The 27,594-nt window shown below is 42.4% G+C and overlaps 1 protein-coding gene across 1 annotated transcript in view; it reads left to right on the plus strand.

Moving 5' to 3' along the window:
- The window catches only part of CCDC88B (coiled-coil domain containing 88B), a 162,503-nt gene that overhangs the window by 93,193 nt on the left and 41,716 nt on the right, over nucleotides 1-27,594 (plus strand). Inside the window, exons 11-15 of the mRNA XM_044269660.1 lie at nucleotides 15,889-16,035; nucleotides 16,333-16,537; nucleotides 18,681-18,871; nucleotides 19,263-23,461; nucleotides 23,820-23,945. Coding sequence (XP_044125595.1) covers nucleotides 15,889-16,035; nucleotides 16,333-16,537; nucleotides 18,681-18,871; nucleotides 19,263-23,461; nucleotides 23,820-23,945 — 4,868 coding nt within the window. The remainder of the gene's footprint in view (nucleotides 1-15,888; nucleotides 16,036-16,332; nucleotides 16,538-18,680; nucleotides 18,872-19,262; nucleotides 23,462-23,819; nucleotides 23,946-27,594) is intronic.

Genomic DNA, 27,594 nt, shown 5'->3' on the forward strand with positions numbered 1-27,594 from the left:
GCACTAAGTCTGATGGGCAGCAATATATAACTAAGCTAAGCAAGTTTTATGCAAAAGAAATATATATATTTCCTAATTTTCCTGGTCCTTTTCTGGCCCTTTGTTTACATGCAATAAAAAACAACCTCTGCCCCTCCCCTGCTCTGCTAAGGGAGTGGATACAGGTGCTGCGCTGAGTGACATGTCTGCCTGCTCGGAGACTCTGCAGCATGTTGTATGTGTAGAACTACAAGTTCAAGCTGTATAATGACACTGCTAAGGGAGTGTATACAAGAGCTGTCCTGAGTGCTATGTCTGCCTGCTGAGAGAATCAACAGCAACTTGTAAGTGTAGAACTACAAGTCCCACCTGTATAATAACACTGCTAATACACACAGGATCTTCCCCCTACCTTCTTGTGCAATGCTCTCTCTAGTCTGTCAGATCCTCTGCCCAGAATTGTCACTGCTGAGGCTAGCCAGTATGTGCAGCTGAAGGGGTTAAGAATCCTAGGATAGAGCAGACAGCCGGCAGTGAAGGGGGTGTGGCCAGCACAGTGACTTCTCGTTTACAGTCTTGTAAACGACCTTTATCAGAGCAGGGAGAGAAGCTAACATCACAGGTCATGTGAACCTCAGTGAAATCTGAGAAACCAGCCACTGCAGATAAAGTGAGTTAATTGGAAAGCTGTTACATTTGCTTAGTTAGGAACATAGAAAGAACAAAAAAAATAACTCGGACAACCCCTTTAACCACCTCAGCCCCCCTAGCTGAAACACCCTTAATGACCAGGCCACTTTTTACACTTCTGCACTACACTACTTTCACCGTTTATTGCTTGGTCATGCAACTTACCACCCAAATGAATTTTACCTCCTTTTCTTCTCACTAATAGAGCTTTCATTTGGTGGTATTTCATTGCTGCTGACATTTTAACTTTTTTTGTTATTAATCGAAATTTAACAATTTTTTTGCAAAAAAATGACATTTTTCACTTTCAGTTGTAAAATTTTGCAAAAAAACCAACATCCATATATAATTTTTTCTCTAAATTTATTGTTCTACATGTCTTTGATAAAAAAAATGTTTGGGTAAAAAAAAAATGGTTTGGGTAAAAGTTATAGCGTTTACAAACTATGGTACAAAATGTGAATTTCCGCTTTTTGAAGCAGCTCTGACTTTCTGAGCACCTGTCATGTTTCCTGAGGTTCTACAATGGCCAGACAGTACAAACACCCGACAAATGACCCCATTTTGGAAAGTAGACACCGTAAGGTATTCACTGATGGGCATAGTGAGTTCATAGAACTTTTTATTTTTTGTCACAAGTTAGCGGAAAATTATGATTTATTTTCATTTTATTTTATCCTTACAAAGTCTCATATTCCACTAACTTGTGACAAAAAATAAAAACTTCCATGAACTCACTATGCCCATCACGAAATACCTTGGGGTGTCTTCTTTCCAAAATGGGGTCATTTGTGGGGTAGTTATACTGCCCTGGCATTTTAGGGGCCCAAATGCGTGAGAAGTAGTTTGAAATCAAAATCTGTAAAAAATGACCGGTGAAATCCGAAAGGTGCTCTTTGGAATGTGGGCCCCTTTGCCCACCTAGGCTGCAAAACAGTGTCACACATCTGGTATTGCCGTACTCAGGAGAAGTTGGGGAATGTGTTTTGGGGTGTCATTTTACATATACCCATGCTGGGTGAGAGAAATATCTTGGCAAAAGACAACTTTTCCCATTTTTTTTTTATACAAAGTTGGCATTTGACCAAGATATTTATCTCACCCAGCATGGGTATATGTAAAATGACACCCCAAAACACATTGCCCAACTTCTCCTGAGTACGGGGATACCAGATGTGTGACACTTTTTTGCAGTCTAGGTGGGCAAAGGGGCCCACATTCCAAAGAGCACCTTTAGGATTTCACCGGCCATTTTTTACAGATTTTGATTTCAAACTACTTCTCACGCATTTGGGCCCCTAAAATGCCAGGGCAGTATAACTACCCCACAAGTGACCCCATTTTGGAAAGAAGACACCCCAAGGTATTCCGTGAGGGGCATGGCGAGTTCCTTGAATTTTTTATTTTTTGTCACAAGTTAGTGGAATATGAGACTTTGTAAGAAAAAAAAAATCATCATTTTCCGCTAACTTGTGACTAAAAATAAAAAATTCTAGGAACTCGCCATGCCCCTCACGGAATACGGGTGTCTTCTTTCCAAAATGGGGTCACTTGTGGGGTAGTTATACTGCCCTGGCATTCTAGGGGCCTTAATGTGTGGTAAGTAGTTTGAAATCAAAATGTGTAAAAAATGACCTGTGAAATTCTAAAGGTGCTCTTTGGAATGTGGGCCCCTTTGCCCACCTAGGCTGCAAAAAAGTGTCACACATGTGGTATCGCCGTACTCAGGAGAAGTTGGGCAATGTGTTTTGGGGTGTCTTTTTACATATACCCATGCTGGGTGAGAGAAATATCTCGACAAAAGACAACTTTTCCCATTTTTTTATACAAAGTTGGCATTTGACCAAGATATTTATCTCACCCAGCATGGGTATATGTAAAATGACACCCCAAAACACATTGCCCAACTTCTCCTCGGCGATACCACATGTGTGACACTTTTTTGCAGCCTAGGTGCGCAAAGGGACCCAAATTCCAATGAGTACCTTTTAGGGGGGCATTTTTAGACATTTGGATTCCAGACTTCTTTTCACGCTTTAGGGCCCCTAAAATGCCAGGGCAGTATAAATACCCCACATGTGACCCCATTTTGGAAAGAAGACACCCCAAGGTATTCAATGAGGGGCATGGCGAGTTCATAAAATATATTTTTTTTGGCACAAGTTAGCGGAAATTGTTTTTTTTTTTTGTATTTTCTCACAAAGTCTCCCTTTCCGCTAACTTGGGACAAAAATTTCAATCTTTCATGGACTCAATATGCCCCTCACGGAATACCTTGGGGTGTCTTCTTTCCGAAATGGGGTCACATGTGGGGTATTTATACTGCCCTGGCATTTAAGGGGCCCTAAAGCGTGAGAATAAGTCTGGAATATAAATGTCTAAAAAAATTTGCGCATTTGGATTCCGTGAGGGGTATGGTGAGTTCATGTGAGATTTAATTTTTTGACACAAGTTAGTGGAATATGAGACTTTGTAAGAAAAAACAACAAAAAAAAGTTTATTTCCGCTAACTTGGGCCCAAAAAATTTCTGAATGGAGCCTTACAGGGGGGTGATCAATGACAGGGGGGTGATCACCCATATAGACTCCCTGATCACCCCTCTGTCATTGATCACCCCCCTGTAAGGCTCCATTCAGACGTCCGTATGATTTTTACGGATCCACGGATACATGGATCGGATCCGCAAAACACATATGGATGTCTGAATGGAGCCTTACAGGGGGGTAATCAATGACAGGGGGGTGATCAGGGAGTCTATATGGGGTGATCACCCCCCTGTAAGGCTCCATTCAGACGTCCGTATGTGTTTTGCGGATCCGATCCATGTATCTGTGGATCCGTAAAAATCATACGGACGTCTTAATGGAGCTTTACAGGGGGTTGATCAATGACAGGGGGGTGATCAGGGAGTCTATATGGGTGATCATCCCCCTGTCATTGATCACCCCCCTGTAAGGCTCCATTCAGACGTCCGTATGTGTTTTACGGATCCGATCCATGTATCCGTGGATCCGTAAAAATCATACGGACATCTAAATGGAGCCTTACAGGGGGGTGATCAATGACAGGGGGGTGATCAATGACAGGGGGGTGATCAGGGAGTCTATATGGGTGATCACCCCCCTGTAAGGCTCCATTCAGACGTCCATATGTGTTTTGCGGATCCGATCCATGTATCCGTGGATCCGTAAAAATCATACGGACGTCTGCATAGAGCCTTACAGGGGGTGATCAATGACAGGGGGGTGATCAATGACAGGGGGGTTATCAGGGAGTCTATATGGGTGATCACCCCCCTGTCATTGATCACCCTCCTGTAAGGCTCCATTCAGACGTCCGTATGTGTTTTGTGGATCCGATCCATGTATCCGTGGATCCGTTAAAAACATACAGACGTCTGAATGGAGCCTTACAGGGGGGTGATCAATGACAGGGGGGTAATCAATGACAGGGTGGTGATCAGGGTGTCTATATGGGGTGATCAGGGGTTAAAAAGGGGTTAATAAGTGACGGGGGGGTGTAGTGTAGTGGTGTTTGGTGCTACTTATTACTGAGCTGCCTGTGTCCTCTGGTGGTCGATCCAAGCAAAAGGGACCACCAGAGGACCAGGTAGCAGGTATATTAGACGCTGTTATCAAAACAGCGTCTAATATACCTGTTAGGGGTTAAAAAAATCGCATCTCCAGCCTGCCAGCGAACGATCCGATCCTGTAAACGCGCGCGCCTGTGTGCGCGCGTTCACAGGAAATCTTGCGTCTCGCTAGATGACGCATATATGCGTGACTGTGCGCAGAGCTGCTGCCTCCGGACCGCGATCCTGCGTTAGGCGGTCCGGAGGCGGTAAACTCTTGCACAACATAACTGTACATGGTTGGTGCAGTGTAAATGTATGGAGTGGGCTCACACTCTAAGCCCTTTCCATACAGTGCATGGTCTGGCTGCTGGCACCAGGCCACAATGACTGCGATAACTCCAGTACTGGTCATTTATTTCTTCAGAATCTGTGGTCTCTGAGCTGCTAGACGATCTCCCTCCGCTATGTGAAATCTCACGAAGGTGCAGTACTGCAGACTGCCTGCGCGATGTAGAAGCTCCTGAGGGCAATAACTTTAAATTTGTCACTGGGCTCGGCACATGCCCAGTGACACATTTGAAGCTATTGCCCTCAGGAGCTTCTACATCGTGCAGGCAGTCCACGGTACTGCGCCTGCGTGAGATTTCACATAGCGGAGGGGGGCGGCTGCAAAGAGTTCGGGTATGGGCAGTTACTTATGCTGGAAGAGGCGTGCTTGGACTCTAAAGGAAGGTGGGTTGGGCACTGTATGGTGGAGTTCCTGGGCTCCAGATTAGGATAATAACGCCCCTCTGGGCACCTTGGACACTCATTTGCATAACATAATAAGCTGTATTTTATCGCTAATGAAACCATCAAACAAAAAATGAAGACTACAGCAAGAAATAAGCTATTTTATTGTACATGGCAGTAGTAACACCTTAATATGCTCAAACCTGGTGACAGATTCCCTTTAACTATTAACATATAATAATAATATATCGAAAAAACATGGCCAATTTGCTGCTGTTGGTCACCTCACCGTCCCCAAAAATAATGGAAAAAAGTGATCAAACAGTTGCATATATCCCCAAAAGGTACCAATAAAAACTATAGCTTGTCCTGTGTCTGTGAAGGTTCTCATTTATCCAGGTCATGGTATATATCTGTAAAGAATAAATCAAAGCAACTGGACGTACTGTAGATTTCTTGAAAACGTTTCACTCGTTCTCCCAATGAGCTTTCTCAATTCTGAGTGATTGTACAAAAATTCTGGGAATAAATATGTAACTGAATCCACATCTGGTAATTATACCCAGCATTGGGTCATTATCCTAATTGGAGTCAGTAGGTGATAAAGAACCTACTGAAGGAAGGGAGTGAAGGAGGCCATCTACGTAAAAGTGGAGAAGCCAAGCTTGAATAGCTGTCTTGACACCTTTTTCTGGGAAGTCTTTATCACCTACTGACTCCAATTAGGATAATGGAATCAACACCTTTGACCCAATGCTGGGTATTATTACTAGATGTGGATTCAGTTACATACAGTACAGACCAAAAGTTTGGACACACGTTCTCATTCAAAGAGTTTTCTTTATTTTCATGACTATGAAAATTGTAGATTCACACTGAAGGCATCAAAGCTATGATTTAACACATGTGGAATTATATACATAACAAAAAAGGGTGAAACAACTGAAAATATGTCATATTCTAGGTTCTTCAAAGTAGCCACCTTTTGCTTTGATTACTGCTTTGCACACTCTTGGCATTCTCTTGATGAGCTTCAAGAGGTAGTCACCTGAAATGGTTTTCACTTCACAGGTGTGCCCTGTCAGGTTTAATAAGTGGGATTTCTTGCTTTATAAATGGGGTTGGAACCATCAGTTGCGTTGTGGAGAAGTCAGGTGGATACACAGCTGATAGTCTTACTGAATAGACTGTTAGAATGTGTATTATGGCAAGAAAAAAGCAGCTAAGTAAAGAAAAACGAGTGGCCATCATTACTTTAAGAAATGAAGGTCAGTCCGTCCAAGAAATTGGGAAAACTTTGAAAGTGTCCCCAAGTGCAGTCACAAAAACCATGAAGCGCTACAAAGAAACTGGATCACATGTGGACAGCCCCAGGAAAGGAAGACCAAGAGTCACATCTGTTGCGGAGGATAAGTTCATCCGAGTCACCAGCCTCAGAAATCGTAGCTTAACAGCAGCTCAGATTAAAGACCAGGTCAATGCCACACAGAGTTCTAGCAGCAGACACATCTGTAGAACAACTGTTAAGAGGGGACTGTGTGAATCAGGACTTCATGGTAGAATATCTGCTAGGAAACCACTGCTAAGGACAGGCAACAAGCAGAAGAGACTTGTTTGGGCTAAAGAACACAAGGAATGGACATTAGACCAGTGGAAATCTGTGCTTTGGTCTGATGACTCCAAATTTGAGATCTTTGGTTCCAACCACCGTGTCTTTGTGCGACGCAGAAAAGATGAACGGACGGACTCTACATGCCTGTTTCCCAACGTGAAGCATGGAGGAGGAGGTGTGATGGTGTGGGGCTGCTTTGCTGGTGACACTGTTGGGGATTTATTCAAAATTGAAGGCATACTGAACCAGCATGGCTACCACAGCATCTTGCAGCGGCATGCTATTCCATACGGTTTGCGTTTAGTTGGACCATCATTTGTTTTTCAACAGGACAATGACCCCAAACACACCTCCAGACTGTGTAAGGGCTATTTGACTATGAAGGAGAGTGATGGGGTGCTGCGCCAGATGACCTGGCCTCCACAGTCACCGGACCTGAACCCAATCGAAATGGTTTGGGGTGAGCTGGACCGCAGAGTGAAGGCAAAAGGGACAACAAGTGCTAAGCATCTCTGGGAACTCCTTCAAGACTGTTGGAAGACCATTTGAGGTGACTACCTCTTGAAGCTCATCAAGAGAGTGCCAAGAGTGTGCAAAGCAGTAATCAAAGCAAAAGGTGGCTACTTTGAAGAACCTAGAATATGACATATTTTCAGTTGTTTCACACTTTTTTCCACATGTGTTAATTCATAGTTGTGATGCCTTCAGTGTGAATCTACAATTTTCATAGTCATGAAAATAAAGAAAACTCTTTGAATGAGAAGGTGTGTCTAAACTTTTGGTCTGTACTGTATTTATTCCCAGAATTTTTGTACAGTCACTCAGAATTGAGGAAGCTCGTTGGAAGAACGAGTGAAACGTTTTCAAGAAATCTACAGTACGTCCAGTTGCTTTGACTTATTCTTTACATATATATAGCTTGTCCTGCAAACAACAAGCCCTCACACAGCTCTGTAGAAAGACTTTTCGAAAGTTATAACTGTCAGAATACAGTGATGCAAAGAAAAAAATGTAGTTTCCAAAGGTTTTTATTTAAAAAAAGTAGTAAAACATAATAAAAAACAATATTAAGTAGGTATCACCGCAATCGTAGTGACCTGCGGAATGAAATCATGTAATTTTTAGGGCACATTCAATGTTGTAAAAACAAAACCCCAAAAAAACCTTGGAAGAATTGAATTTTTTTACAATTTCATCCCACAAAGAAGTTGTTTCCTGTTTTCCAGTACAAGATAAACAAGATAAGGTAAATTAAATGGTGCCTTTAAAAAAATACAACTTGGTCCTGCAAAAGCCCTCATACGACAGAAGAAAATATTTTTCTGAACTTCCACAATTTTTTCCACTATTTGCTGCTAGTATTATGTTGTCGTGAAAAGAATAGAGTTTATAGAGCATTGCTGATATTCACAATAGTGGTCCATGGATCTATATACCATGGGGATTCGCTCTGGTAGACAGGACAAGCGGGACACATTTGTAACTCAAAAACTGCAGTGTTTATTCACACTAGTTGCAGGTTCACAGTATGACAGTCCATTTTCAGTATTGGTGTTAGTTCAGACCAAAACAGTTCATACAGAAAAACATTCACCTTTGATCCTGGGTGTTTAATCCACAGCCGGCTGAATGCTCAGCCTCAGAAAGTCTACCTGCAGGCTTTAGGCTTCCTGCTCGCCCGACACACAGTCTTCAGCTTTCAGCCCACACACAGGCCTCAGATCTCAGCAGAGTTTCACACAGCTCCAGTGCCAGAGAATAGTAATCCACCCACCTGACGATGCTGGCAGTTTTTTTTATAGGCCTGTCAAAACACGGCCTGGACCATGGGGAGTAGTCACCCACCCAGCACTTTGACTACTCCCAGTAAGAGCTGTCCCGGATCAACTATTTACAGCCATACTAGATAGCAAGATGTCACACAGCAACTGCTGCTGACACATGAAACCTGGCTCTTACTCCACCGAGGCCAGGAACCTCGTGACACATACCTATCATTCACAATAATTCATTGTACCTTCTTATATACCTCCCCCTTTATTCAACCCTGAAGGGGTGAACACATGCCAGACAGTGCACTCGGGACAGGGCATCTACGTTACCCTGCAAGCGGCCTGCCCTGTGTTCTAAGGAGAACTTTAAGTTCTGTAAGGACAGGAACCACCTGGTGACTCGAGCATTTCTCTCTTTGGCCTGGCTCATCCGCTTGAGAGGGGAGTAGTCAGTCACCAGGCGGAACTGTCTCCCCAACAAATAGTAGCGGAGAGACTCGAGTGCCCACTTGATAGCCAGGCACTCTCTCTCCACCATACTGTACCTGGTTTTGGCTGGGGTAAACTTGCGGCTTAGGAAGACAACGGGATGCTCCTCCCCGCTAACTTCCTGAGACAGTACAACACCAAGGCCTACTTCGGAGGCGTTCGTCTGTACTATGAATTCCCACTTGAAGTCAGGCGTCACCAAAACCGGGGACCCACACAGTGCAGACTTCATAGCGGAGAACGCCTCTTTTGCCCGATCATCCCAGCAAACCATCACTGACCTGCATCCCTTCAAGAGCACTGTTAATAGCGTAGCCACTGTAGCAAAGTGGGGAACAAACCTCATATAATAGCCCACCATTTCCAGGAATGACTTTACTTGCCTAGTGGTGACAGGTCGGGGCCAATTCTGAATTGCCTCTATTTTGTTCACTTGAGGTTTGATAACTCCGCACCCAATGACATACCCAAAGTACTTAGTCTCCTCTAACCCTATTTTTTGGGGTTAGAGGTTATCCCAGCCTTCCTAACGGAGTCAAATACAGCCTGCACTTTGGGTAGCTGACTTTCCCAGTCGTTACTGTGGATGACCATATTGTCCAGGTAGTAGCCGAAAGTATCTACGTTGTGGACGAAGTACAATATCCATTAGCCTTTGAAAGGTGGCGGGGGCGCCATGCAAACCAAAGGGTAACACCTTGTACTGATATAGCCCCTCCAGTGTGATGAAAGCAGTTTTCTCTTTAGCAGCCTCTGTTAAGGGCACCTGCCAATAACCTTCGTGAGGTCCAAAACTGAAAAATATCGGGCTTGTCCTAACCTTTCAATTAGCTCATCGACTCGGGGCATGGGATATGCATCGAACTTAGAAATCTTGTTCAATTTTCTAAAGTCGTTACAAAACCGTAATGTTCTGCCCAGTTTGGGTATCAATACAATAGGCCTGGCCCACTCACTTTTAGACTACTCAATGACGTCTAGTTGCAGCATTAGTTGCACTTCCTCCAAGATGGTTTTTCGCCGAGCCTCGGGTACCCGGTATGGTTTTAACCGGACTTTCAACTGAGGCTCAGTGATAATGTCATGCCAAATTGTGTAAGTGCGTCCAGGGAGGTCCGAGAACACATCCGTGTTCCGGCTAATAAACTCCTTGGCCTCATGAGCCTGTTTAGATGAGAGGCTGTCAGCAATTCTTACTGTGGCAGCCGCTTCCCTTGCTTCAGACAGAGGGGCCGAAATCGCTTCCCCTAGAAAATCTGGCCCGGGCTCTCTTCAATACAGGTTTCCCTATCTTTCCACGGTTTGAGTAAATTTACATGGTACACCTGCTCCGGCTTTCGCCTCCCTGGTGTCACGGCCTCAGTGTGCACCGTGACACATTTACCGTGCATGCTGTTGCCTGGGGCAACCTGTTGTTTATGGAGGGGTTAACTACATGGCTGGGTGTGGCCACTTGGTGTTTCTCTTGCCTGAGGCTTCCAGGCTGGAGTTAGTTGTTCTCCAGCTTCTGTTTCTGCTGGAGCTATGCTCCTTTCCTGGGTGTTCTATCTGCCTAGGCCTTGAGGTCCACCTGGTAGGACATCGATGTCTCTCCAATGTCTTCTATGTCATCCCCTTGTCTACCTTCTCTTCACTACCTATGCATATGTTTGGTGATGTTTATGTATGGGTGGGTGTTGTCTTGTCTAGTGTTGTTACATGTCTGGTCTATTGGTGACTGTAGTCCAGCATGTTGCTAGAGATTTTCCCTAAGTGTTGCCCTCCGGAAGGGGGTGTCAGGGTTCTCTGGAGGGGGAACTACAAGTCTGGATGCTGCTCTGCCTTGGGCCGCCATGTGTCTGTTTTGCATGAGGGTTTCCAGGCAGTAACTGGTGTGCTGGTTACCTGGGTGTGGTTTTTTTGTACTGTGTCCTGTATGGTGTGTGGGCACCAGTACTCATTCTCGGGTTCCAGATGGTGTTGCTATGGCAGTTAAGTGTGTTATATGGTGTGCTTACCTGCCGATCCAGTTACTGTATTCAGTCTCCACTGTTTCCTTGCAGCTAGGCCGGTGGAGACTCCTTTTCATCAGTGTCTGGGATGAACAGGTCATCTCTGCCCTTTATTTGAGGGATTATCAGGGTGACTCAGGGTCCTAGGTTTCCTAGGGATGCAATAGGAGGTGACCTGCTCCCTTGTCCTAGCTTTCTGGCCTAGTTGCTATCCCGTCTGCTTCCCATTGTTCGGTCGGGAGTTTCCCTTACTCCCCACCATGAAACCTGGCTGGTGTACCTTGTAGTTTACCTCTCCAGTTTTCTCAAGTACCTCATAGTGCCACTGCCACCTGGCCAGGAACTTACTGTCCACGGTCCGCACCAGAACCAAAACCAGATCACCCAGGTTAAAGATCCAGACCCGAGTCTGCCGATTATAGATCTGACTCTGGGGTCACTGAGCTGCCTCCATATGCTCCCTGACAAGAGGCAAAACAGTTTCTATCCGCTGTTGCATCTTGGTAATGTACTCAAGAACACTTTTATGTGGAGTGGGTTGCTGTTCCCACACCTCTTTGGCTAGGTCCAACAAACCACGAGGATGTCTGCAATATAGCAATTCGAAGGGTGAAAACCCAGTAGAGGCACCTCTCACACAGTGAACATAAGATAGGGCAGAAGAAGGTCCCGGTCCTTCCCCCCTTTAAACACCACCCTTTTTAACATGGTTTTATTGTTTTGTTAAACTTCTGAACGAGACCGTCCGTTTGTGGTTTGTACACGGACGTCTGTAACTGTTTGATATGCAGCAACTTACAGAGTTCCCTCATGACCTTGGACATAAAAGGGGTCCCCTGGTCAGGTCAGAACCTCTTTAGGTAACCCAACTCGTGAGAACATTTCCATTAGCTCCTTAGCTATAAGTTTAGCCGATGTATGCCGCAGTGGCACTGTCTCCGGGTACCGAGTGGCGTAGTCTAGGACAACCAAGATGTGTTGGTGTCCTTTAGCGGACTTTGGTACTGGGTCTAAGAGGTCCATAGTGATTCACTCAAACAGTTCCTCGATGATCAGGAGAGGTACCAAAGGACTGCTGAAAAGGTGCTGGGGGCTAGTTGCCTGTCAGGTCAGGCAAAACTTACAGAATTCATCCACCTCTCTAAACACACTGGGCCAGTAAAACTGTTCTAATATCTGGTCCTGTGTTTTCTGCATTCCCAGATGATCCCCGAGAACATGTTGGTGGGCTAACTCTAACACAAGTTGGCAATAAGCCTGGGGCACCACCAATTGTTCAATGGGTTTACCCTGAACCTGGTTTACTCGATACAACATATCCTGATGAACCACAAAACGGGAGAAGACCGACTCTGCTTGTTGTGGTTCACCATCTATTATTAATACATTTTCCCAGGCTCGGGACAGGGTTGGGTCCCAGTGTTGTGTAGTACCAATATTATCCCCGGAGACATTGAGGTCTGCCAGCTCAGGCCCCGGCTGCAAATCCTCCACATCTCCCACCATTACACTCAGTGGGGTTGCCTCCCCCTCTTCCACTGAAGTGGCGGTCACCCCTACTGCTGGCCCTTTGGCCTCGGGTTCCCAGAGTTCTGGCCTCCCCCCCGGAGCAAGTCCACTCTGCTGGGATTACCCCTGTCTCACGTGTATCAGTTATCCTCGAGGCAGGCCACAGTGCCGGGAAGTCTCTCCCTATTATAAGTTCATAGTGTAAGTTTTTGTCAACTGCCACTTCATGAGTCCACCTGCCGGTCCCCGTGGTTAGAGACACCAGGGCAGTGGAATAGTCTTTTAAGTCTCCATGAATGCACATGACCCCGACTTTCCGGCCAGTATACTCAGCGTACCATACCAGCGAAGCCCTTACTAGGGACACCAGACTTCCTGAGTCCAGCAGGGTCTCCGCTGGAGTGTCTCTGACTTCCACCTGGCACAAGTGGTTTAGAGTTTCTGGGGTACCTGCTGCGCACAGCTTCCTGGCATATAACGAATGACGTAAGCAATAGTTCGTGTCCATGGGGTCCACCTTATGTGGACAGTCATCTCGTACATGGCCAGGCTCCCGACACTGCCAGCGGACGATCGGAGCCGGATCCATAGGGGGTACATCCCGGGCGGGTTTGGTTGGCACGAATCGCCGGGTCTGGGGTGTAGATTTATGGGGTTTGACTTCCCCCTCCCGAAAGAACCCCCCTTAAGATTCTTAGTAGCCTCATAGTACTCCACCAGGTCCACCATCTACAGTGCATTGCCAGAAGACACCTGGCCGATACAGTGCTGTAGAGGGGGTGGCAGAGCCCTCCAGAAGATATTGGTCAATAGTCTATCCAGCATAGCCGTGGGACTCAGCACATCAGGCTGTAGTCACTTTTGCAAGAGGTGGAGTAAGTCATAATATTGGGGTCTCGTGGGCTCAGCTGGCTTAAACCCCGCACTGATGTACCCGCTGGGCCCAGACCAACACATTCACCCCCTGTCACTACCAGAGCTTTGAGACGTTCTCACAGCTCTGTGTCTCCACCCCTGTGATGATGTCACTTAGAGTTTGGAGGTGTTCTCACTGTTCTGTTTCTCCGCCCCTGTGATGAGGTCTTTACTCCCAGCTGTTCCTCCTGCGTTTGATTTCCCTGCCTTTAAATCACCCCTCCTCCTATTGCAGGGCGTGGATTATATTTCTCTTTTCAGTTGTAGCTCTGCCTTGAGTATCTTCACTTGTTAAGCTATTAGTTCTCTGGACCTGTGTTCTGTTGCTGCAAGCACTCCGGATATTGCCAGCTGCCCTTGGATCCGTCTTCTCTGCGGCTGCAGCTCCATCAGCTAAGTGTGCAGACATTGTTGTGTACCTGGTGATTTTCCGACTGGATCTGAGGTGGCCACGGTTCCCTCCATATTCTGAGCAGGGCATCGGTGGCCGTGCCCCTTCCACTATTGTAGGGGTTACAGGGCTCATCAGTCTTAGGCACGCGGGCATGCCTCGTTCCACCACATGGATCCGGGCATGTGCTTTAGCAGCATAGGGAGAGTGTTGAGGGTCTGACAGGGGTCACCCTTTCTCTTCCCTAGTTTGGGTCCGGTCAGTAGCTCTTTTTACTGTGTATGCTCTTCTTACCCTTAAACAGCCGTGACACCCCCAGTCTTGCCAAAATCTCTTTTTGGTAGTCGGCCGCTTGATCATCTGGCAAGTTTAACTAACCCCGCTGGGAATCGGAGGCCAGGAACGGAGCGACGACCTCGGCCCACTGGTCTCGGGGTAGCTTCTCCCTTGTGGCCACTTTCTCATACATCGCCAGGTAGGTTTCGATGTCATCTGCGGGTGTCATCTTAGGAATCGCTGCGCATACTGCTTTCCGGGCATCGTGAACGCTGGGGGTTGCTCCTGCTGTATGCAAAGCCATCACAGAGTTTCACACAGTTCCAGTGTCAGAGAGGAGTAATCCACCCACCTGACACATGAAAACTGTCTCTTACTCCAGCGAGGCCAGGAACCTCTGTGACACATATCTATCATCCACGATGATTCCTTGTACCTTCTTAAAATACACACAGGTATCTGGTCCACAGTGTAATGTCACAAATACATGAACTGTTTAGATAAGAAATCTTTAGAAACCCTTCTATAATATATAACAATGTAGTGTTGTCATTACCTGGCTAAAGCATATGTATGGCTTGTGCACGTTTTATGTCAAACGGAGAACTGTGACATCTCTTCATCATGTAGCATGGTGTGCACTGTATTCTTCTCTCAAATCTATCACGATATCTGGGAATCATGAATGTAAAGGGGGGATATTAATCACCAATATTTATGTAAATATCAATATTTAATATTCATAAATAGGAGGAGTCGTCTATTGATGACTCCGCCTTAATATACCTTTATATAACAATGTTACAATACTTTCACTATACTTTGCCTTACACTAATCACTAACTAGCTGCATGCGCCTTACTGAACTAACTATCGCCAATAACTACACGTTACACAGATAGTTACAAGTAAAACAAGATATTTATTAATACCTAGTACACTACACACGCAATACACTAACAATACAGCACTAAATATACAGTACTATACTACACTACACGGTTCCCAAATTCCACCCACAAACTAACTATACAATACACACACACAAATATTACCCCCTGGCTACTAGCTGTCCCTATAGGGGTACGACAAGGGTTAACGGTGGCACTGCAGGGGTGTATGCAGGCCACAGACACAGATACAGTAATACCCTTCAAGTGTTAGGGGTACAGAGAGGGGGTGTGTATGGGCAGGTAGTGGATAGGGGTAAGGTACAGTGGGGGAGACAGCAATGCAAGGGTTAATACCTTGCAAGTGTTAGGGAGAGGTGAGGTACAGTGGGGTGTTTGGGGCTGTACAGCAATACAAGGGTTAATACCCTGCAAATGTACAGAGAGGGGGTGTATATGAGCTGGTTGTGGGTAGGTAGGGGTGCGGTACAGTGGGGCAATGCAAGGGTTAATACCCTGCAAGTGAATCGTTGACGTGACATCATAGTGTGCCTTCCTCAAATCCCAAGAGTCCTCCCCCTAGTCCCAAAATGTTGGAAGTAGGGGCATGGAGTTTAGCCATGGGGAAGAGTTGTGGAAAACAAGTTTATGATGTCTCTGGTTAGAAAGCCCCCTGACAAACGGTGCCAGAGAGTCTGATTGTTTGGGGCCTGAACAAAAGAGGACTAGATACTGATCAGCTGTTATCCTACAGGCTATCAGCACAAGTTTTTCTCTAAACATGGGGGATGACCTGTTGATAAGAGTTGATAGGGAATTGAATCTAGGGAATATTTAATACACTTCCCTCTACATATATATATATATATATATATATATATTTATTTGGGGGCACATATTTTCCACAGGGGCCACAATGAGTCCCAGTGGACCACATGATATGGTAGTCAACGTATGCATATATACCATACATGCATGCACGTGTTTGCATGCATGCATGGATATATATGCATACGTCTCAACCATTCCTCAACAATGACATGTATTAATTCAGAGTCTACTTACAGGAAGAGAAAGAGTTTTCAAGAAGTTTATTGGAAGATAAAGAAGTGTTAGAACATCAACTTTCTGCAGAAAGGGAACGTTCAGAAAGACTGCGAATGTGCGAGAGAGAAAAGCAGTTACTTGAAGAGAAGCTGAAGAGAACTGAAATGGTATAATATGGATATTTTTAAATAAATACCTTATTGCCATCCCTGTCTTGTCCAGCTGTTATTTTATGACTCTGGCTTTAGTTACTGCATTGCAGTCTTTATTTATATGGCGGTTACATATTCTGCAGAACCCTACAACGGGGTATTTATTGAGTATCGTTCTTATGTTTTGCTCAAAACTTCTGAGCACCTTGAACCTTTTTCATATTTTCAGCTACATGTTTGTCTGGTACATCATGTCAAATCTACATTGAGTCCGTCTTGCTATGTATGACGGGTATAGTTGTCTTTTTTCAGGAGAGAGACTCGGAGGGCCAAAGAGTGCAGAGTCTGCTTCATGATAATCTAACTCTGGCAGAAGAGATACGAATGTTAAGGGAAGAGACCACTCAAGTTTGGGAAAGAGTGTATGAGACTGATGGTACTACAGTCCCAAAGTGGGAAATAAGGCCTGTGACTGAGAGGGAAGAAAGTTGGGAAAAACAGGACACTGAAGCTGAATGTAAGTATTGATAGACATTTCAGGAAGATTGAGTGGTGCATTGATATTAATCTATTATATCCAAAAGGCAGAGAAAGATTTTGCTGTAGAATCTCCATATTTTTTATCAAACATCTTTTTTCTGTTCAGTCAGTATTGTATTACATACAGTGCCTTGCAAAAGTCTTCCTGTTTTGTTACATTACAACATGGAATGAAAATGATTCATACAACAGTATGACTTATAGTGGTCCTATGGACAGATACTTTTATCTGCACTGTGGATCTTTGGAGATTTTTCAGTGTTATCATTTCTCTCTTTGTTGAATCCCTGATCAATGCCCTGCTTGTGAGTTTTGGTAGGCAGTTTTTCTTGTCAGTTTTGCAGTTCTTGTAAATTTTTGTTTAACAAAGAAAAAGAAAACTTGTATTCACAGTGCACATGGTTCCATTCACCATTACAATCAAAGCAATATAATAGCAGTAATTAATCAAGAAGAAAGCATCATTGATATGAAAGTATTACATATTTCAAATAAATAAAAAAAATGCACTGGGGTAATATTTCTAATGAATATACTATGAATAAGCAGATATTCTCAATCTAATAGTAAGGTACATTTTGGCTGAAAAGCTTATTTTATTTCTATGATTCAATTAAAATGATAGCATCGTTCAAGAGCCAGTGCGCAAGTGGTGAAGGGGAAGGAAGGAGGGAAGAGGAGAGGTATGGGGAGGGGGAGGGATAAAACAAAAAGGAACATAGGGTTTAAAAGGGGGAGAACAGAACAATGTCACATGTTGTATGGCATATCCCAAAAAAATAATAATATGATAAACCTTTATTCAATCACAATATTTAGAAACTTTGTCTGTGGAAATGTGGTTGTTCCATCTGGTCCAGATCCTGAGATACAATATGAGATTTCCTATTCCTAACACCGTCCACTTCAGCTTTTCGAATCTATTAATTTTTGTAACTTCTGCTATCCATTCCTGAATAGGAGGAGTATCTGTACACAACCAATGTTTTGGAATGATAGTCTTCAGTGCTGTAATCAAAAAAGGGAAAAGCCTATCCCTGAGACATTAGTGTTTTTTTTATTGTATACCCCTAATAAGATTAGTTCCCTATCTACTTCCCCCTTTTTCTTATATATTTCAGAGATTATCTGATTGAATTTGAGCAATAGGGGAATTATCTTGTCACATGTAATCCATATGTGGGTAAAAGATCCAGTCCCTCCACCACACCTCCAGCAGTGTACAGGAATCTTTGAATTAATCCTATGAAGGAGAGCAGTAGTTCTGCATTATCTAGTAAAGTTTGTAATGAGCTTCTTGGAGTCTGGTCTAAGTCACTCTTCGTACAGAAGATTGCATAATTATTGTTTTTCATTTTCATTAAAGGATTTTTCAAATTAATTTGCCCAAGTGTTGAGGTACGATGGGGACGATTCGTCCCTGTTTATAATTGAAACAAATCTAGATACTCCATGCTGAATCAGATCTTCATTTTATATTATTTTGGTGATGTCATTCTCAATCCTCATTGCAATAGGTTGGGGGTTCAGTATCGCTATCTGCTTCTGTAACTGAGTATATTCTTATTTTGTAAACTGAGGACATTTTTGGTTTTGTATATATGTTATATAATCCATCAGATTATTAGCTGCTAATATATATAAGTAAGTTTTGCAGTTCTATTATATTCTAATTTGTTATAATGGATTTAATGGTGCTCCGTAGGATGTTCAAAGTTTGGGATATTTTTATACTCTATCCAGTTCTTTACTTTTTTATAACTTTGTCTATGATCAGTTTGGAGAGCTCCTTGGACCTCAAGTTGTTTGCTTAGTAGGGTTGCAGACCCAACTAAGGGTCTTTCAGAACAAGTGCACTTTGCGCACAGGGAACCTTATTCAACTAAATATATGACAGAAGTTGGTTGTTTGGATCAGACCTTATTTTGGGGTTTCATGGCAAACGCACTCACAAAACAGTTTTTATTTATTGCTTACAGCACAATTTATAAATTAATTCCACTGCCACAGATATATAAATCTAATGATCCAATTGTTCTATTGTAACAGAACAGCAAAAACTTTTGCAAGGTCCTACATGTCTGTGTTTAAACTACCATTTTTTTTTTTTAATCTTATAGTTTTGGACCTAAGCTCAGAGATGTCCCAAGTTGTTCTACGTTTGGAGAAAGAAAATCAGTGCCTAAGAGAAAGACTGCAGGTTCTTACTAGACATAAAATAGAACTGGAGAACACAGGACAACACCCTTTAGAGCAAAAAGAGGTAGAGGATCGGATCGCCGACAAATTGGGGGACTTGTGTGTCAGAGAGGTGAGACCCCTGCATTAATAAAAAAACGAAACGGTCAAGTCAGAAGCTTGACAAATAATAGGTGATCTAGAGAAGTGCTTCTCCGTTTGTGATATTGACCTTGCTGTTCTAATGATGCCCAATACCTGCTGCTCTCTACTTCCTGGTCCTGGCCAGTGGCCAGTAAATGGCTAGAAATGCCCGCTCAGCCACTGGCGACAGGTCTCCAGTGTGAGTGCTAATCCTGAGCAGGCTTTTTTAGGCCTTTCCTGTTTGTTTTGCCAGGACCAGAAAGTGGAGATCAATGGCTTCTTCTTTTTTATTTTTAATCCATTCTGGCTCATTTGAAAAAAATAAAATCTTTCTCTCCCACGAAAACCCTTTTAATTTGTATATTATTTTACTTTACTAGGAGCCAGATGGTGGCAGCTTAGTGGATAAACATCTTTCTGGAGATGGAGACAGGGGTGATAAAGAAAGGAAACAATCAGAGGGAGATATTGACAATGAACAACCGAAAAATACGAAGACAGAAACTAATGGTGAAAAGTCAGTCAAAATTATCAAAGGAATTGATCAATCAAAACAAAAAATTGGAAATGGTACAGAAAGTAACAGACATTTCATAGACACTGATTATGATGATCAGGTAACTGAAAGACAATTAAAAGAAACATCTTCAGAAATGCTGCAGTCAGCAGGTGTTCGTTCATATAGCCCTAATACTGCAAATCTGAAGAAGGAACAATTCGAGCTATGTTTTGACGAGATACAATCCCTAAATATGCAGCTTGTAAATAGTATTGTAGAAGCACAGTCATTAAAAACTCAGCTGGAATCAAGCACTGGAGAAGTGCAGTCAATAAAGACCCTGTTAGAATTGAGTGCTGTGGAGGTCAACTCATTACAGTCTCAACTGGACCTAAAAACTGGGGAAGAGCAAACTGTAAAGACACAGTTTGAATTATGTCAGAGAGAAGTTCAGACATTAAAAACACAACTAGAATTGAGCACCACACAAGTAAAATCTCTTACTACACAACTGGAGCAGAGTACTGGAGAGTTACAGTCATTAAAAACGCAACTTGAACAGAGTGATGGAGAAGTACAGTCTCTGAAGGCCCAACTAGAAATGAGCACAAATAGGGAGCAATCTCTGAATGCACAACTGGAATTATTATCTGGAGAGGTAAAGTCACTGAAGACACAGTTGGAGCTGAGTGCTGGAAGGGAACAATCAGCAAAAACACAGCTGGATGTGAGTGTTGCAGAGGTACAATCACAGGATATTCAACTCAAGTTGATTTCTGGAGAGTCAAGATCACTAAAAACACAGCTAGAGCTGAATAATAGAGAGCTCCAATCACTACAGACGCAGTTAGAATTGAGATCTGAAGAGATTCAATCATTGAACACACAGCAGAAATTGAGTGCTGAAGAGGTAGAAACACTGAAGACCCAGCTGGCATTAAGTTATGCCGAGGTGCACTCTTTAAATACAAAGCTTGAATTGGGTGATGCTGAGATACAGTCATTGAACAGACAGGTGCAAGAGAAAGAAAATGAAAACACAGTGTTACAAGGACAATTTCACGAGATGCTTGTAGAGATAAAGTTATTAAAACAACAATTATCCGATATGAAAGAGTCACACTTACTTAAGCAACATCTACAAGAAAATTCTGAGGAGATGCAGTTCTTAAAAAAGCAGCTAGCAGCCAGCACAAGAGATATGCAATCCATAAAGATGCATCTCCAAGAAAGAGAGGAACAATCATTAAAGAGGCAAGTTAAAGAAAGCACAAGTGAAATAGAGATACTAAAAAGACAACTAGGTGAGAGAACTGCAGAGGCTCAAACACTTAAAGCAACCTTAGAAAAAAGAGAAGAAGTAGAAAAGATATGGGAAAAGCAACTGCAGGAAAAATCTGGAGAAATACATCTGCTCCGAAAAAATTTAGAAAATAGAGAAGAGTTGGAGAATTTAGTGAAGAAGCAGCTGGAAGAGAAAACTGTTGAAATGCAGATTATAAAGAAAAACCTGGACAAAAGAGAACAAACAGAGCATATGCTGAAGAAACAGCTCCAAGAAAGATGTAATGAAGCAAATCAACTCACAAGGAATATAGAAAAAAGAAATGAATTAATTAAGTTACTGGAAAGTCAACTGGAAGAGAGAACAGGGGAGATAAAAATACTTAAGAGAAGCTTGGAAAAGGAAGATGAACTAGAACAATTACTGAAAAAGCAGTTAAAAGAGAAAACTGATGAGACGAAAGAACTCAGGGAGAACTTGGCCAAAGAAGGAGAATTTCAGCAGGTTATTAAAAGACAACTGGATGACAAAGTGGGTGAAATACAAGATCTTAAACAGAAGTTGGCAAATAGGGAAGAATTATATGAGTTGGTACAAAGACAACTGGAGGAAAGGACATCAGAGGTGCTGGAACTCAAAAGAAACTTGGAAAAAATAGAAGGCATAGAACAGCTAGTTAAGAAACAACTGGAAGAGAGCACCATTGCCATTCAGTTTCTTCAAAAGCAGTTGCAAAACACTTGTAATGATGGACAATTATTGAGACGAGAGCTTGAGCAGAGTCAAAGAGAAAAGATATCAGAGTGTAGGAAACTGGAAGAAAGTTCTCAAAAACTAAAGACCCTAAAGATACAGTTACAAGAAAAAGACACAATGATTCAGTCTTTAAAGATGCAACTCAAGGATATGGAGGAGAAATGTCTTCAGAGTCATCTTCAAGAGAACACAAATGAGACTGATACACTGGTGACTCTGACAGCAGAATCAACTTCATTGAAAAGCCAGCTTCATGGAATGTCAGAGCAAATTGAAAGTCTGACTAGAAAAATACAAAAAAGTGCAGAGAAAGAGGATACTTTACTTAGAAGGATTAAAGAGTGTGAGACAGATATACATGCCCTGCAAAAACAGCTAGAAGAAAGAGAAGAACAAATATTACTTCAGGGAAGGCAACTAGATGAAAGTGTGGGAAAGCAGCAGTCCCTAAACCGAAAGTTGGAAGAGAGTGACTGGGAATTGCAAGTACTTAAGAGGCACTTAGAGGAAAATGAAGGCAGGAGGAAAGTGCAGCAAAGACAACTAGAAGAACATTCAAGAGAAAGACAATCATGTCAGAACCTCTTGAAAGAGAATGAGGAAGAAATACAGTCTTTGATAAGACAATTGAAAGACAAAGATATAAGTGAGATTTCACTAAGGAGACAGAATAAAGAAAAAGCAGAAGAGATAGAGTCCCTAAAAAGGCAACTTCAAAAAGATATAGAAGAAATAGAATCACAAAAAAGACATCTAGAAGAGAGAAATGGGGAAAATTTTATGCTCAACAGACGCTTGGAGGAAAGAGAGCAGCTATTAAAGAGACAACTGGAGGAAAACATTGCAGAACTCCAGTTCCTAAGGAGACAGCTACAAGAAAGTGCTGAACAAGAGAAGTCATGGAAGATCCAAATAGAGGAAAATGAAAGAGAAATGATGTGTTTGAAACGGCAGTTAGATGAGAGAATTTTGCAAGCTTCAGAGAAACAAAAACATGAGAGTTCAGAGATTCAAATTCTGAAGAAACAGCTAGATGAAATGACCAGAGAAAGACAGTACATGCCCAATTTAATTCATGAAGAAAAGCAGTCAGGGACTGGTGAGGTAAATTCACTGGAAAAACAAATGCAGCAGAAAGATGAACAGACACAATGTCTAATGAAACAACTTCAAGTAAGTTCTAAAGAGGCAGAAATCTCTCAGAAACTACTCCAAGAAAAAGAAGCAGACATAAAAACCCTTAAAATCCAGTTAGAAGAAATCACGGGAAAAGAACATTTACTAATAAAACAGCTAAAAGAAAGGGAGATATATGAGCAGTCTCTTAAATGCAAACTGGATGAGAGCAAAAAGATGGCAGAACTATTTCAAAGACAGTTGCAAGAAAGTGCTGAAGATATTCAGGTTCTTAAAAGTCAGCTAGAGCAGAAAGCTGGAGAAAAGACATCCTACAAAAGAAAAGCTGAAGATAAAACAAACAACAGTTTTCAAGAGGCAGAGCCTCGAAAAAGGCACTCGGAAGCAAACTCTGGAGAAATAGTTTCAGTGAAGAGATTGCTGCAAGAAGGTCAGGAGCTAAAATTAAGCGGACGACTAAAAGAAAACAAGTCGCTAAGCCCACAACCATCAACATTTTCAGAATATGTTTGTATTCCGTGTGGTTTTGAAACCATAAATATTGAATCCACTTCTTCATTTCTCAAGAGTGTACCTTTTACCTCAGAAACAACAACCCTCTCTGGATTTAAAATCAACACTGTATCTTCTGGTCAGGCGACCTCCACAACAGATTTACCTTCTACATCTGATCCAAATTCTGTTCATATACCTCTTTCTGCAAGAGAATCACCCCTGTCTCTGCTACTTATAGAACTGCATGGTGTACGAAGAGAGCGTTCAGATTTACAAGGACGTTATGACTCCCTTCTTAGGGACCTACAAAGACAGGAGGGAGAGCTGGAAAGGATGCAGAGAGAACTGAGACGAGGTCGGAATGCTATGAGAGTCCTGAAACAAGAACATCGTGAACTGCAGGAGAGGTAGGACAATAACTGGACAAAAGGTTTACTACATTGTTGAACATTATAAAAAAAAGCCCACCAGATGATTTTTATAAACAACTATACCTATACAGAACAGATGCATGTGAATTTTTATTGATGTGCAACCAATGCTGCTGTAATTGCCATGCCGATACCTGTAGCTAAAAACTCTTGTTAAAGTGATCAGCTTCACTTTCTATTGTTGTTGGGCCCATTTATCACACCAGAAAATAAGCCCTCTACAGAAACTTGTGGCAAGTTAGACTCTTCTGTTATACTCCGAGATTATTCATGTTTTTTTTATGAAAGGGTAATATATGAATTGCATGTTTTGTATTCTGCACTTGTCTGGCAGGTTCTCTCAACTGTCTATACAAGGAGAGCAAATCCAGCAGGAGCAGCAAAGAAAGGTGCAAGAGCAGATGGATAGAGCTAACGAATTTCAAATGGAAAACAAGAGACTACAGGAGGAAAACAAGAGGTAAATGAATTAGTAAACCAGGCCTTTCCTTTATTTGGTTCCTCAGTATTTTCCACCGAATGTGACATGAAACGCACAGACATAGTTGATCCTTTCTTAGGTCATGGTAACTTTCAGGGACTGCAATTTTTTTTGTCATTGAGATACAATATGGCAGAAGCTCTACAGATAGGAAAAGATGTTCATAGTCCAAAAATATTTATTTAATTGGTAGCTTTACACATACACTCTTTATATATCTACATGTAAATTATAATCATTCTTAAGGTATATTTGGTGAAAAATTACTCAGTGGAACATTGGCTCCTAAGAGAACAGTCAAGATCAGCTCCATAATGCTGAGTAGGTAGGCATGATTCAGTAGTGATATAAAAAGCTTATTAGTATCAATAAAAATGGTGCCTCTCAATGGTGTCTTAGGTGACCATTTACTGGTGAAATATGAGATTTTTAAATTAACCACTAAACAAACTCAGGCTGAGAACATTGCAATGCCACTGCCACAGAGGCCCCCTAGAAATTGAAGATGGGTTACTGTAGGTTCTGGTAGATGGCATGTCCCACAGTCTGTGGCTCTCCATAATTCATTTGCAGCACTTTTAGAGTGTAAGAGCAACATGGAGGATGGCTCAAGCACAGTGGGGGAGAAACAATCATCTCCCATGCCTAAAGTATGTAAGACTGCGGCCAAAGACAAAAAGGAGAAGGTGAGGATTGATAGTAAGCAGCTGTTGGTGGTGTCAAGTTTGAGAAGAATGGTGTTGTGAGATGTCTCCCTGGTGCTACTGCTAGCAGGGATAGATGACGGATCCTTAATATTGTTAGGCAAGCAAAGCAGGAAAGGGAAGTGGATGTTATTCTCCATCTTGGGACAAACGATCTGGCTTGCAATGAGGTTTTAAAGGTGAAAGAAGCTTTTCACACACTTGGAAAGGATATACGGGAGGTTGCATCAACTGTTTCATTCTCTGCAGTTTTGCCTGTGCATAACCTTCAGCATGACAGGAAGATGCGCATTAAGGAATTCAATGTATGGCTTGGTGAATGGTGTCTGAACCAAGGCTTTGGCTTTGTGTCTCATGTTAGCTCTTGTTGAAATGGAAAAGAACTGTACAAGAAAGATGGTTTGCATCTTTCTCTCAATGGAACGAATGTCCTCAATGAACAGTTCCAAGTATTTGCTAAGAAGCATTTAAACTAGGAAAGGGGGGCAAAAGAGTGATAATTCAGCAGTCCGACTGCCCCCAGGAACAATGCCAGAAGAGGCCAGTAGCACAAAGGTTAAGAAATGATAAGCTCAGAGTCTTATCTACAAATGCTCGCAGTCTAGGGAATAAGATCAATGAACTTGAGGCTATAATGGCATCTGAGAATATAGATGTAGTGGCTGGTACTGAGACGTGGTTCAAGGGGAGTAATGACTGGGATATATCAATACCAGGGTTATCTCTATACAGGAAAGACAGAGAAGGCAAGAAGGGGGAGGGGTGGCCCTGTATGTGAAAGATAGCATAAAATCTAATTTGATACAAGTTAGCGAGAACAATTTAGAGTCAGTTTGGGTTACCTTGCAGCTTGATAATCATAAGGTAACTCGCGTAGGTGTGATATATAGACCACCTAGCCAAGTCAAAGAATTAGATGATCTACTAGTTGAGGAAATAGCTAAAATGATATTGAAGGGGGAAGTTATCATTATGGGAGACTTCAATCTTCCAGATGTAAACTGGAAAACCAAAATAGCTAGTTCTGCCAGGAGTACAGATATTCTAAATTCCCTACTGGGATTATCTCTACACCAAGTAGTGGAGGAGCCAACCCGGAAGGAGTCCATTTTAGATTTAGTATTCACAAATGGGAATTTGGTATCTGATATTACTGTAGGGGAAAGCTTGGGATCTAGTGATCACCAGTCAGTGTAGTTTACTATAAGTACAGTGACTGAGTCACACCACACAAAAACAAAAGTTTTAGATTTTAGAAAAACAGACTTTTCTAAAATTAGATTAGTGGTATACGAGTCCCTATCAGACTGGAACAGTTTCATTGGAGTCCAGGAGAAATGGGACTACTTAAAAGTGGCACTATTGAAGGCAACAGAAAATTGCATTAGGCTTGTCAGTAAAAGCAAAAAAGGAAGAGACCACTGTGGCCAAAATCATTAAAAACAAAAAGATAGCATTTAGGAATTATAAAAAAAAAAGAGGATGACAGGCAAATTTATAAGATTAGGCAGAGAGAGGCCAAACAAGTTATAAGATCTTCTAAAGCACAGGCAGAAGAGAAATTAGCTCAATCAGGGAAAAAAGGCGATAAGGCATTCTTCAGATACATAAATGAAAAAAGGAAACTAAAACAAGCAATTACCAAATTAAAAACAAAAGAAGGAAGGTATATGGAAGAAGATAAATAACTAGCTGACTGCCTCAATGAATACTTCTGTTCAGTTTTTACAAAGGAAAATAAAGGAGAAGGACCCTTAGTTAGGAAAGAAGACTAATGAATCTTTTGATGCATGTGTCTTTACAGAGGAAGAGGTTCTAAGTCAACTGTCTAAAATAAATACAAATAAGTCACAGGGGCCTGATGGGATTCACCCAAAGCTATTAAAAGAGCTCAGCGGTGAACTAGCAAAACCATTAACAGATTTATTTAACCAATCACTGGCAACAGGAGTCATCCCAGAAGATTGGAAATGAGCAAATGTTGTGTTCATTCACAAGAAAGGTAGTAGGCAGGAATCGGGCAACTATAGGCCAGTAAGCCTGACATCAATAGTGGGGAAATTAATGGAAACCATACTTAAGGAGAGGATTGTGGAACATCTAAAATCCCGTGGATTGAAAGATGAAAAACAGCATGGGTTTACTTCAGACAGATCATGTCAAACTAATCGTATAGATTTTTTTGATTGGGTGACTAAAATATTACATGGAGGAGGTGCAGTAGACTTAGCTTATCTAGACTTTAGTAAGGCTTTTGATACTGTTCCACATAGAAGGCTTATCAATAAAGTGCAGTCTTTGGGCTTGGACTCCCATATTGTTGAATGGATTAGGCAGTGGCTGAGGGACAGGCAACAGAGGGTTGTAGTCAATGGAGTATATTCGGACCATGGTCTTGTTACCAGTGGGGTACATCAGGGATTTGTTCTGGGACCCATATTGTTTAATATCTTTATCAGCGAAATTGCAGAAGGCCTCAATGGTAAGGTGTGTCTTTTTGCTGATGACACAAAGATTTGTAACAGGGTTGATGTTCCTGGAGGGATACACCAAATGGAAAAGGACTTAGGAAAACTAGAGGAATGGTCAAAAGTCTGGCAACTAAAATTTAATGTTGATAAGTGCAAGATAATGCACCTGGGACGTAAAAACCCAAGAGCAGAATATACAATCAGTGATACAGTCCTAACCTCGGTATCTGAGGAAAGGGATTTAGGGATCATTATTTCAGAAGACTTAAAGGTAGGCAGACAATGTCATAGAGCAGCAGGAAATGCTAGCAGAATGCTTGGGTGTATAGGGAGAGGAATTACCAGTAGAAAGAGGGAGGTGCTCATGCCGCTCTACAGAGCACTAGTGAGACCTCATTTGAGTATTGTGCTCAGTACTGGAGGCCATATCTCCAGAAGGATATTGATACTTTG

Source organism: Bufo gargarizans, chromosome 10 (assembly GCF_014858855.1).
Source record: "Bufo gargarizans isolate SCDJY-AF-19 chromosome 10, ASM1485885v1, whole genome shotgun sequence".
In the NCBI taxonomy this organism is placed as follows: Eukaryota; Metazoa; Chordata; class Amphibia; order Anura; family Bufonidae; genus Bufo; species Bufo gargarizans.